At 50.5% G+C, this 12,329-nt stretch overlaps 1 protein-coding gene across 2 annotated transcripts in view; it reads right to left on the bottom strand.

The window, feature by feature from the left end:
* SLC24A4 (solute carrier family 24 member 4) overlaps positions 1–10,674 on the bottom strand; it is a 177,941-nt gene extending 167,267 nt beyond the window's left edge. Inside the window, exons 1-3 of one of the 2 annotated variants that reach the window (XM_004055590.5) lie at positions 10,552–10,674; positions 9,530–9,682; positions 7,514–7,624 (exon numbers count right to left, since the gene is read on the bottom strand). In XM_004055590.5, the coding sequence (XP_004055638.3) occupies positions 7,514–7,624; positions 9,530–9,659 (241 nt within the window). In that variant the 5' untranslated portion in view covers positions 9,660–9,682; positions 10,552–10,674. Of the gene's footprint in view, positions 1–7,513; positions 7,625–9,529; positions 10,334–10,551 lie in introns of those variants that run through there. The other variant, XM_004055591.5, reaches the window with a different exon arrangement.
* Between the last annotated feature and the right edge of the window lie 1,655 nt (positions 10,675–12,329).

Genomic DNA, 12,329 nt, shown 5'->3' with positions numbered 1-12,329 from the left:
CAACAAGGGGAAATCAAGCCCCGCTCCGTCCTTCTTTTTTAACATGGGGCATAGGACATTGGAAACCCAAACCAAAAGGGGTCACATAGTGGAGAATGAAAAAAACATTCAATCTCAGAAGTGGCGCCGGGCACAGTGGCTCACGCCTGTAATCCCAGCACTTTGGGAGGCAGAGGCAGAGGCAGGTGGATCGCTTGAGGCCAGGAGTTCGAGATCAGGCTGGCCAATATGGCAAAACCCCCGTCTCTACTAAAAATACAAAAATTAGCCAGGTATGGTGGTGGGCGCCTGTAATCCCAGCTACTTGGGAGGCTGAGGCAGGAAAATCGCTTGAACCTGGGAGGCAGAGGTTGCAGTGAGCCGAGATCGCACCAGCGCACTCTAGCCTGGGTGAGGGGGTGAGACTCTGTCCAAAAAAAATTTTTTAAACCCAGAAGTTGGGGATAAAGGCAGTGTTAGAGAGGGGGAAATCATGCCTATCCCAGTTATGCAGGCAAACGTAAAATAATGCCGGTCAAGACACAAGAAAGTTCTTCTATTTAGAAGCACGTTCTACAAGGTACGCCATCCTCCAGCATCCTAAATTCTTCAAAGATGAATAAAATTAAACAAATTTGTTTCCAGAAGAGAAAAGAATAAATGTGTGGCAAGACGTTTACTTGTTAACTTGCCCTCAGAAAATTCAACTGACAAATTGTTTTTCTGTACTTACCACACACAGGCATTATATCATCTTTGGGGTGAGCATATTAAAAAGTGATAATAAAGAGAGAAGCTAGTGTCTGAGCATGTATTCTAGGCCAAACACTGTTTTAAGTGCTGATGGGTATTTACATTCATTTCATTCCAACAATCCTCTGAGGTGGAGGTACCTTTGACCCTTGAATAAATCAGGCATTAGTGGTGCCAATCCCCCACTCAGCTGAAAATCTATTAATATGTATAACTTTTAGACAGGATCTCACTCTGTTGCTCAGGATCTCAAGTGCTCCCCACAATGCCCAGCTAATTTTTTAATTATTTGAGAGACAGGGTCTCCCTCTGTTGCTCTGGGCTGAAGCAATCCTCCTGCCTTAGCCTCCCAAAGTGCTGGGATCACTGTGCCTGGCCTGCATATAACTTTTGACTCCCCAATAACTTCACTACCAATACCCTACTGTTGACCAGAAGCCTTACTGATTACATAAACTGTCGATTAACACATATTGGTTTTTTGTTTTTTGTTTTTTTGAGATGGAGTCTCACTCTGTCACCCAGGCTGGAGTGCAGTGGTGCGATCTCGGCTCACTGCAACCTCCACTTCCTGGGTTCAAGCAATTCACCTGCCTCAGCCTCCTGAGTAGCTGGGATTACAGGTGTGCCCCATGATGCCTGGCTAATTTTTTTGTATTTTTAGTAGAGAGGGGGTTTCAGCATGTTGGCCAGGCTGTTCTCGAACTCCTGACCTCAAGTGATCTGCCTGCCTCAGCCTCTCCAAGTGCTAGGATTACAAGCGTGAGCCATCACACCTGGCCTGTTTAACACATATTATATATGTCACATGTATTATACACTGTATCACTGTATTCTTACATAGAGTAAGCTAGAGGAAAAATTTTATTAAGAAAATCATAAGGAAGAGAAAATATATTTATTCAGTAAGTGGAAGCAGATCATCTAATGGTCTTCATCCTCATGATCTTCACATTGAGAGGAGAAAGAGAAGGGGTTGGTCTTTCTGTTTCAGGAGTGGCAAAGGCAGAAAAAAATTCACATATAAGTGACCCATGCAGGTTTGTTCAAGAGTTAACTGTAATTATCACCTTCATTTTATAGATGGAAAAAGTGAAGCACGTATTATGGTTTTAAAATGCAAACAAGGCTTTCACCTTTTATAGTCTAGTTAGGGGAGGCAGATAATACAGTAATGGATATAATTAGTGCCTGCAGGCCAGGTGTGGTGGCTCATGCCTGTAATCCCAGCACTTTGGGAGGCCAAGGCAGACAGATCGCTGGAGCTTAGGAGTTTGAAACCAGCCTGGGTAACATGGTGAAACCCTGTCTCTACTAAAAATACAAAAATTTGCCAGGCGTGGTGGCATGTGCCTATAGTCCCAGTTATTCAGGAGGCTGAGGTGGGCGATGGCTTGAGCCTGGAAGGTCGAGACTGCAGTAACCTGAGATCATACCACTGCATTCCAGCCTGGGTGACACAGTGAGACCCTGTCTCATTTTTTAAAAATAAATAAATAAAATTAAGAATTAGCACCTGCAAGGAGCTAAAAACAAGATGCCATGATAGCCAGGGACTCAGAGGGCTACTTTGAACTGGGTTACCAGGGAAAGCCTGTGAAGGTGGCGATGACAAGCAGGAGCCCATCCTGGAAGATCTGGACAGAAACAGTATGGTTCCCAGATACTCCAAAAGTCCATCACAGAATGCAACTGTTACTGCTTCTGGTTTCACAGGTCAGGGCTGGGCCCAGGAATCTGTGTTTTTCAAGTCCCCCTGGTGTCTCTCATTTACAGGCCAAGGTTGAGAAGCACCAGGTTCCATTCTCAGCTGTCTTCAAATACTCCAGGAGATGTGTGGAAACTCGTTGGTTCCTTATACAGACTGAATGTTTGAGTCCCCTGCAAATTCACAGTTTGAAGCCTGAACTCACAATGTGATGGTATTTGGAGGCAGGGCTTTTGGGAGGTAATTAAGGTTAGACAAGTGCATGAGGGTATGGCCCCCACGATGGAATGAGCCCCCTTATAAGAGGAGAAAGAGAGACTGTGTGCTGTCTCTCTCTGCCACTCTGAGCACACAGCAAGAAGGTGGCCATCTGCAAGCCAAGTAGAGAGCCCTCACCAGTCACCTTGACCTTGGATTTGCCAGCCTCCACGACCATGAGAAAGAAATGTCTGCTGTTTGAGCTATCCTGTCTATGATATTTTGCTAAAGCAGCCTGAGCTCAGATAGTTCTCTAGGGACTCAGAGTCACTGCCACTCATTCCTACATCATACATGTGCCATGGAGAGACCTACTTCCCATTTTCAGTGCTTGCTCTGTACAGGCCATGAAAATAAACATCTAAGGCCTAGAGGCCCATGTTTTGCCTTCAGATCTCTAGGGAAAAATTAATTATAAATTTTCCATAGACATCATTGAGCAAAAATAAAGCAGGTTTTTTTTAAAGCTTTCCTACATTTAAAAAAATGTTTTTTAGGAAAATGGCTCTATTAAATAAGTGTTAACATTCAAATTTTTGTTTGCGTTGCTTTTGTTCAACATTCAAATATTTACTGAACACCTACCAAGTGCCCAGCAGTGCTCTAGCCCAGAGAGCCACCTAGGCATCTCTTCAGGATGCCAATTCTGATTCGGGGGGCCTGAGACTCTGCATTCCTGACATGCTCCCAGGTGATGCTCCCATACTGAGCACTAGGTCCCCAGCCCAGCGAGCACCACCTCTGACTTCATCCTGAAATTGCCTGGGAGCTCTTAAGAAGTATTGACTCCTGGGCCCTACCCCAAACCAGTGAAATCAGACACTCTGGGAGTGGGGCCTGGGCATTTCAAAATATTCCTATAAAGCTCTTGAGGTGATCTTAATATGCAGCCAGGATTAAGAACAGCTCTTCTGACCACAAAAGAGGTAGCCTTCAAGGGTAGACACCCAACAATGAAGTGAGTAATGTTAGTGACATATGTCATAAAAACATAAAAACAACATAGGGAGGAGGGCACGGTGGCCCACGCCTGTAATCCTGGCACTTTGGGAGGCCGAGGCAGAAGGATTGCTTGAGTCTAGGAGTTTGAGGCCACCCTGGGCCACATGGCAAAACCCTGCCTCTACAGAACAAATAGAAAAAAATAGCCTGTGGTCCCAGCTACTCGGGAGGCTGAGGCAGGAGAATCACTTGAGCCAGGGTGGTAGAGGCTGCCATGAGACATAATCACACCACTGCATTCCGGCCTGGGTGACAGAGTGACAAAACAAAACAAAAACAAACAAAAAACACAGAGTAATAAAGGGGGAAGGGAAGGGATGGGTGGTGGCTGGTACTTAGGCTGAAACTCAGATAATGAGATCAAAACGCTAACACCAAGATCTGGGGTTACAACCCAGGCAGAGCCCGTTTTCCATGTAGAATCTTCAGGAAAGACTAGAGCAGGGTCCCATTCATGTTTTTGGAAAATAAATTTCTAACTCTCACAGGTAAAGATGAGCATGAGAAGGCACAGGCAATAAAGACACACACCGGAGGTTCTTAAGGAGATGTGGGCTCACGTTTGTGGGACACCCACTCCAAGTGGTGCCTTAGCACAGGAGGGAGCTCTTAAAGCTCCATCTTCTGACGTCCCTGAAAGGCCTCATCCAGCAGAGCTGGACAAGGCGCCCTCCAATTCATGGCGACAAGCTTAAAGCAGAAGCCTGAAGAGGAGACAAGATAGCCTGCAATTCTTTATGAGGAAACTCCACCAACTGTGCAGAAGGGAGGCAGCCATCAGATGGCAGCGTCTGTCACAGCCCTGAAACTCTCACTTGAAACTCTAATCCAGCCTTCCTTATCACAGAATGCCCCAGGATGGGAGCCCAGGGTGAAGAGGTGTAAGAATTGAGTGTTTGCTCTCCAGGTGCCCAACCTCGCCGATTCCCAGGTAGAGTTCTGGTGGTAGGCGTGGCAGCTTCAGTACCCTCCCTCCGGAGGTGGAACCTATGACCGAGGTCTAAGCCAGTCCTGGGCCCAGCACTCCCTTGGCCAGATCAATCTGCAAGGGTGGTCATGCGGCCCAAGCCAACCCAACCCAACAGAACTTCCTGGCTTCTGCAGAAGCTGCTCAGCCTCAGCATATTTGAGTCTGGGAGGACATAAGGTTGGGCCGGTGGTAACCACCTTCCCGTGCTAGAAGATAAGTGAGCCCAGAGATGGAGAAACAGAGCCATGGACACCTCATAACCTTTGATCTCACACTGCCAGTTACTGAGCCACTAAATTTCTATTTCTGCTAAACCCAGTTCTGTCATGGCAACTCTAAATGGCCCTGCCTCATCTAGTCCCCCAGGCTACACAGAAGGACACTGGGCCAGCGCATCCTCCTCTGTGCACCTGCAGTGCCTCCTGCAGGGCTGCTCACTGGGGAGCCGCTGGAGTCCCTCAATGTCACCTAGCTTTCCCTGTGTTGAGATCTTGTCCTCTCTACTCTAGTATAAGCTACTCAATGACAGCGGCTTGCATCTTATACTCCCCACTACCTGTCCAAAATAGAGGTGCTTGCTACACAGACTTGTGAAATGAAAAGGGGGCAGAGATTCTCATAGGCCAGGAGGAAGATGCTGGAAGGGAAGGCTGGCCACATACCCCGCCTGGCCTGAGAGCCGGGGGCTGTGCAGTACAAGGGAGAGGCCTGGCACCTGAATCCAGGTGACCCCAGTATGTTCCAGCTGCCCAAGAGATCTTAGGAAGCCACTAAACTTCTGAACTTCGTGTATCTTGTCTTGGCAAAAACGTGATAACGATTAAAATGTGAGATACATCAAAATGCACTTTCATTCCATCATTCGACCCATATCTATGCAGTCGTTTCTATGGGCCAGGCTGTATTCTGGAAACAGTCAATACAAAGCATAATGCAAAAGTTAACTATTTTTAAAGATATTATCAAGTTCCCTCCACTTCCCTTTCCACAAAAGGGACAAGGTGAGGCCTTCCTGTCGAATAGAACAGACACTTTATATGTTAATTGAATGATTTTTAATCAGACAGCTGAAGACAGACACAGAGCCCACAGTGGGGCAAAGGAGAACTCTATCATAAGAAAGGGATCCCCGTCTAAGCCAACATACTCAGGCTATGTACGACAGAAGTCACAGAAGAGGGCGTGGCCAGCCCAAGATGAGGGCACTAGCAAGCTTGAAACCACTCAAACATTCCTGAACCCTGATTCTTTATCCAGAGTAGCAAAGTGTTCCCATGGGGATGGTGCCAATTCCAGCATTTCTGGTCCCTGGAATGGGTGGGAACGGCCCCCAGCATTAACCATCCTTGGCCTCACGCATGTTTTTCAGTGTGGAGCCAATGACCCTTGCCATATGTCATTCGGCCCACATGTCCACCAGCCTGGCTGATGAGAGGAGACACCCTGGGGGAGGGAATGACAGGATGAGCACCCTGCCTGCTGGGCCACCAGGACAGGAGGAACCACCCAGGTGACAAGTGAATCCCAGCACTTCTCTGCAAGCCTGAGCTTGTCCACCACCACGTCCCTCCCGGTGGACTTCTCAGAAGGCATCTGAGGGCAGCGAAGCTGATAGCATAAAAACAGTATGAAAACTTTGACAGAAGGTCGCCCCCTCCTAAGCACAGGGAACCAACCAAAGGTTTTAGTTTCACAGGCCTAGGTTCTCAAACCAGCGTCACCACTTACGAGTTCTGTGACTTTGAGCAACTTGTGCCTTCTCCCCAGATCTTTCCTGACCTGTAAAATGGGGAAGAGACTTGCCTCACAGAGTATGACAATTGAACACGTGGGGACTGCCATCCAACCCTGCTCCTTTGTCCTGGAGCTCCGTCTCCTTTTATACCCAGTCCCCGACACAGCCTTCCCAGTTTCTCCCAACAACCCTACAACAGGCAACTATTCTGCCCATTTACAGGTGAGAAAACAGAGATCCAAAAAGATGATGTGATCTGCCCAGGAACTCAGTGGCAAAGCCATCTATATTAAAACCCCACAGTTCCCTAAGGGCTGGTGAATGTATCATCCCCCCAGATCCTCCTCACAAAGACCTTAAGGGTTACAGCCAGAGCTCAAGCATAGAAGTGCCCAGCCTGCGATCTGGGCAGTGGCTGTGAGTTCTGCTCTCTGCCAATATGCTGTCCTCTCCTGATAATCTTCTTCACTCATTTAAGCAAAGCCTCTCTGTGGCAGGAGCACAGACAAGATGTCACCTCTGGGTCTCTACTGCCTCGAACCCCCAAGAAAAATCTGAAGAAGAACATCAAAACGGGGCAAGCGGAATCAGTCTCCAGGGCTGAATGACACCGTGCCGACTCCCATTTGAGAGAGACAGCCGCAGCACCCCAGAGCGTCCCACCCCTGCAGCTGCCCGGGCATGCTGAGACCCTGGTAGGCCACCTCAAAGCACCACTGCCACAGCAGCTGGATCTGCCACCGTGAGAGCTCCAGTAATGGATACAGTGAGCAAAAGGGAAGAAAACAAAGACACCCCGAGCCGCAAACAACATCAAGAGAGCAGGGAAAATACTTGGCCTTCAGAAACATTGTGAGAACAAAAAATAACATTTTTAAACTCTTGACTGTGACCTTTTCAGTTGCTGGATAAAGAAAGCACTTGAGTTGCTTAGCAGCACCATTGACGAATGTCTTTATGTTACCTTTCAACACCTCATGGCCACCCCTTCCCACTCAGGTCCATAAACCGCCTTTCTCAGCTCTGGCTGTAACCGCCCACATAAGCACCACCTCCAGGTCAGGTCAAACGTCTTAGTAGACTGGGTGGAGAAGAATTGATTTCTTACCGGGATCTGTGCAGTTCTTGGCTGTCTGTGTCCCATTCACTGGGGCCATCAACTTTCTATTTCTCCACGTGTCTGGCAGGACACGTTTGCTAGCAGAAGCTGTTTTGTGCCCTGGATTGGAAAATAAGTCACAGATACCATTAGGTCAGTGTGATGGCTGCGTTTCCAAAATGACCTTACATTTGTGTGTCTCTGTCAGCAACAGCCCTGTTTGCCTATTCAGAGCCATCTTTAGGGACTGATAGGATGATTGGAAGTATAATATCACCTGCTTACATACAATGGCCTGTTTCCTGGATCTAGTTCACTGTTTCCAGTCCCAGATGGGTCAGCATGTGACCTGACCTTGGCCAAGACTGAGGTGGTCTCAGCACCTCATAGGTGCAACAAACGGTTTAGACAGGTGACCTTTTAAGTGTTCTTCCAGTAAAAGACACTCTCAGAGGGCCCCTGCCCTGGAGGAAATTCACGAGTGAATAGCAAGTCAGCAAGCAGGTGGGCAAGGCTGATGCGGTCTGGCCCAGTGCTCCTCACACTTGAATGTGCACACAGATCACCTGGGGATCTTGTTAGAATTCAGATTCTGATTCAGCAGGTCTGGGGTGGGACCTGGGATTCTGCACTAACAAGCTCCCAGGTGGTGCTGATTCCGCTGGTCCAGGGGCCATACTGGGCAAGAGAGAATTTGCGGAGGCCCGCAACCAAGCACACTTAAACTCCTAAAGGTAATTCCTGATCCAGCAAATAAAAATGATTCTCACTTTAAGACCTTCAGAGTATTCATTTACCTCTCCTGATGCGCACTGCTTCAGCTGGGTAATAATACCTCTTCTATAATGCTGACGTCTAAGAGCCTCTAGGTATGTTGTTATTTCTGGTGTGTAATTGAAGGGGAAAAAAAAAACCCAAACACTGACTTGCCCAATTGCAAAGCACCAGGTACTAAGATATTCAAAATAACCTTCCTGGGTCTCACTGGAAAAAGACACTTTTTAACCCTGCATCCTCAAATCACAAAGTTTAGGTTGCGAAAGGCAGTTATTTTGAAAACTTTAATCAAGTTCCACTGGATTTTTACCTATCAGTGTACACCTCTCTAAATGGTCTCTGGATGTTGACGGCCTTTCTAACTGCTCAAGAAGGTACCAACCGCTTTACCTCCATGTCTTGGTGTTTAAACCACCAGCATTTCTTTTGTCTTTTTACATTAAAAAAAACGAAATTAAAAGGTTCACAGCATCCAACTCAAAATGAGACGATTAGGGAAGTGAATGTCTCCTGAGTTAGGGAAGTGAATGTCTCCTGAAGGTTACACATGGGGTCACATACCCCTAAACACACTTCTTTGGCTAGTTCCTTCTCTCTTCCCGCTCCACCTGAAATTTGCATAGCCTAAGCTACTCCCAAATCCCTCTTCTTGGAGGAGGGGGCATGGGTCTAGGCTCCACACACCCGCCTTCTCCCTCCGTGGGAGTTAAGGGGAGTTGAGAGACGCGATGCTGAAACATAGCAGCAATTCCCCGCGGCAGACTGCCCCAACGCCTTTAGGGTTTGGGAAGAACTAACACCTCAGGGCACCCAGGGGACCCCTTTGAACCAGGGCAGGGGCGAGACGCAGTGGCGGTTCCTGCGGCTCTGCAGAATAGGAAAGCGGGCCACTCAGTTTCGCCCACCCCAGACCAAGAGAATCCTGCCTGCACCCCGCAGTTGCGCTGCCCATTCCGGGCGCACTCCCGGGACGGAAGCGGTTCTTGCTTTCGTCTTAGTAACACACACCTGCAGCCGCGTCCTGAGCCCCCCCAGGGGCCGCTCGTAGCTCAGGGGAACCGGCGCCACAGCCCAGAGCGTCCATCAGCCCTCCTGGGCGCGCTCTACCTGCCCGGCCGGGAGGGGACTGGATGAACCCTTGGGACCAACCTGATGAGGAAGGAGGGGGAAACATCTCGGATCCGCCCCGAGACTCCCCAGCCAAAGCCCCCAACTCCCCAGGAAGAGGGGACCCGTACCAGCACCCACCCAAGCTGCCGAAGAGGCCGGACGCACAGCACACCAGGGCCAGCACCGCGCATACGAAGCTGACTTGCTGCGGCAGCATCTCTCGCCTCCTGCGAACTTTGAGCGGCCGGAGGGTCCCGCGGAGCGCCATCCCGGAGCGCCTGGGTGCCGTCTCTGGGAGAGGATGGGGAGCTTCAGCGGTCAGAGTGCAATCAGTGGCCGAGCGGCGCTGGGGCTGGAGCAGGCGGTGCACGACTCAGAGGCGAGGAGCTCCGGGCCAAAGCCTCATGGCCCGAGGGCGAGGTCGGCGGGGGAGCCCCTTGGGAAGGTGGGGACGCGCGACGCGGCCGGAGCTCAGAGTCCCGCGCGCCGCGTGCGCGCTGCGCGCACCATGGCTCCGTGGCGAGGAGGCGACGCCGGCACGGTGGCGCTGGTGGCCCGGGCTCGCAGGGCTGGCGCAGTCCCGGCGCTAGAGCCGCTACCTGCCCGCTCCGCTTCGGCCGGCTCGCCCGGCCACAGCCCCGGCAGCAGCGCCGTGGGGAGCACTCAGTGCGCCCCCGCGCCCCGCGCCGCCGCGCCCACTCGCAGCATCCTCCTTCTCCAAGTTTGGCGGCGGCCGCCCCGGCTGCCAGCCGGCGATGCTCCCCTGCTTCCCGACGAGCCGAGCCCGGGCGGCCGAGTGCGCGCAGCGGGAAGGCTGGCTGGACGCGCGGGACCTGAGACCCTCGCGGCGAGCAGGCTCGACGTCGGCCCTCCCAGGGGCGAGCTCTCCCCGGGAACTTTCTCTCTGGCTTCTCGGCTGCGGGCGCCTGCGTCTGAGAGGCCGTGGCGCCTCCCGCCCGCTGCTCTCGCCTCCCTACTCCTCCCCTCCTGCCCGCCTCTCACCCCCCGCCCTTCCCAGCACGTGTACTCGTCCCGTAGGGCGCACTCCCCCGTGCACTCTTCTCTTCCGTGAGGTCCAACTACTGACAAATATAATCCCCTTCCTTCTCCCTTTTTCTCTCCTTTCTTCCATATGGAGCTGCAACGAGCCCTTCCTTTACCCTCTGAGGCTGCTGCAGAGAGAAACAGGTTATGGCACCGCTGGGGACTCTTAGAACAAGGGTTTCTGCAGAGTAGTCGCTCCTGTCCGGGCTCTCCGACCCCCGAGGCGACCCGAGGCCCCGCCACACACCCCCTCCCCACCCCGCCACCCGCCACGGGCGGAAGATGCAGGAGAAAATTAATTGGTCGTGCAGAGCTAACAAACAGGCTTGCGCCAAGCCAACAGGAGCTTGGACCCGCTGGGACCAGCTCCTTCAGGGCTCTCGGGGCTGTTGGGGATCTGCGAGGCCGCGACACCGACCTGCAAAAAAGCTGGAGACGGGGCAGAGAGGGGAACCAGAGAGATCTGCGGGCCCCACAACCGACGGTTGAGCTTTCCATGTTCCTAAGCCTACCGCTTCCCAGGGCCTTCTGGTCTGGTTTTGTATCTCTCCTTTCTGGTCGGCTCTCTGGTGTAAACCGCTTTAAAAATGGGGCAGGAGGGAAAATTTCAGAACAGCAGCTGGGGGGTGATGCAGGTGCAGGCAGGTGGAGGGGACCCCAGCCCAGGGGGTCTGTGACTACCCCTAGGACCGACTTCCTTCCCGGCCAATTCATCGCCACCTGTTCAGTGCCGCTAGGGGTTAAAATCCTTCTTGGAACAAGGCCAACTCTTTAATTAAATAAATACATACCCACCGTGTGCAGGCCCTGTGCCAACCGGAGAACAAAACAATAACAAATGTATGAGATCCAGTCTCTGCTTTCAAGGAACTCTAAATCAAAAGGGAGCAAGGCCCTTAGATAAATGCCCCATTAAGGAGGGTCCTAAAAGTCACTGTTGTGCAGAATGTGCGTTGTTCCCTCACAGCTCACTACACTACTGTGTGGTCCTCAGCAGCATGAGAATTGCCTAAGAGCTTATGCGACGCACAGACTCTTAAGATTCCACCCCAGACCTACTGAGTCAGAATGTACATTTTTAACGAGATCCCTTGGAAATGTGTGTGCACCTTCACGTGTGAGAAGTGCTCCCTTTTCAAGCCTGCTCCAATGCCTCTAGCCAGTCACCACCCACACGGTTCCCTCTGGACTGAGTAAGCAGGGATCATTTTGCTTGTGTTAGCCTGGAATAGTGACACAGGTTAGAGGTGCCAGAGGGCCAGGAAGGGAGAAGCCTCACTGATTATTTTCAGCAGCTCTGTTTCAATATCAACAAAGACAGTGAAGGCATGAACACAAAACTAATTGCAGTGGAAACCCCTAGAGGAAATGAAATGGAAAAAGGGTTCTGTTTTTGTCTGCAGAGATGCCTTAACACTGAGGCTCACTCTCCGTACTGGTGACCTCAACCAAGCATGCCTGCCTGTGACAGAAAAGACACTTTTCATACGTTTGCAGAATTTTCTTCTGCAAACATTGACTAGACTGTACAAGGATGCATTCAGCAGTAGCAAATAGAAGACTATAAAACATTGTTAAATATGACACCTAGAGAGCTAGCCAAGGGCCCTTGGCATCAAATTTAAGCCAAAGGAAAAAGTTAAAGTGATAATATGCTGTTGTCCTGTCCCTAAAACAGTGTCAGGGTCACATTGGTTAAGGCAATGCCGATGAACAAAATGGCATCTTGCTACTAGCATTTAATATTTTCTTAAAACTTTTGTCCATGGAGCTCACCTAGGGCTGGTGAAAATACATGTTTTTGAATCCAAAACAGGTCAAAGGAGTCATTAGGTGTCTGTCTTTAGACATTTAGTCAGCTCTTTAGTAGGACGTTTTCTTTGACATTTTTCAC

Source organism: Gorilla gorilla, chromosome 15, assembly GCF_029281585.2.
Source record: "Gorilla gorilla gorilla isolate KB3781 chromosome 15, NHGRI_mGorGor1-v2.1_pri, whole genome shotgun sequence".
NCBI classification, from domain to species: Eukaryota; Metazoa; Chordata; class Mammalia; order Primates; family Hominidae; genus Gorilla; species Gorilla gorilla.
The sequence above is the reverse complement of the archived record's forward strand: the minus strand, read 5'-3'. Positions and strand labels throughout refer to the sequence as shown.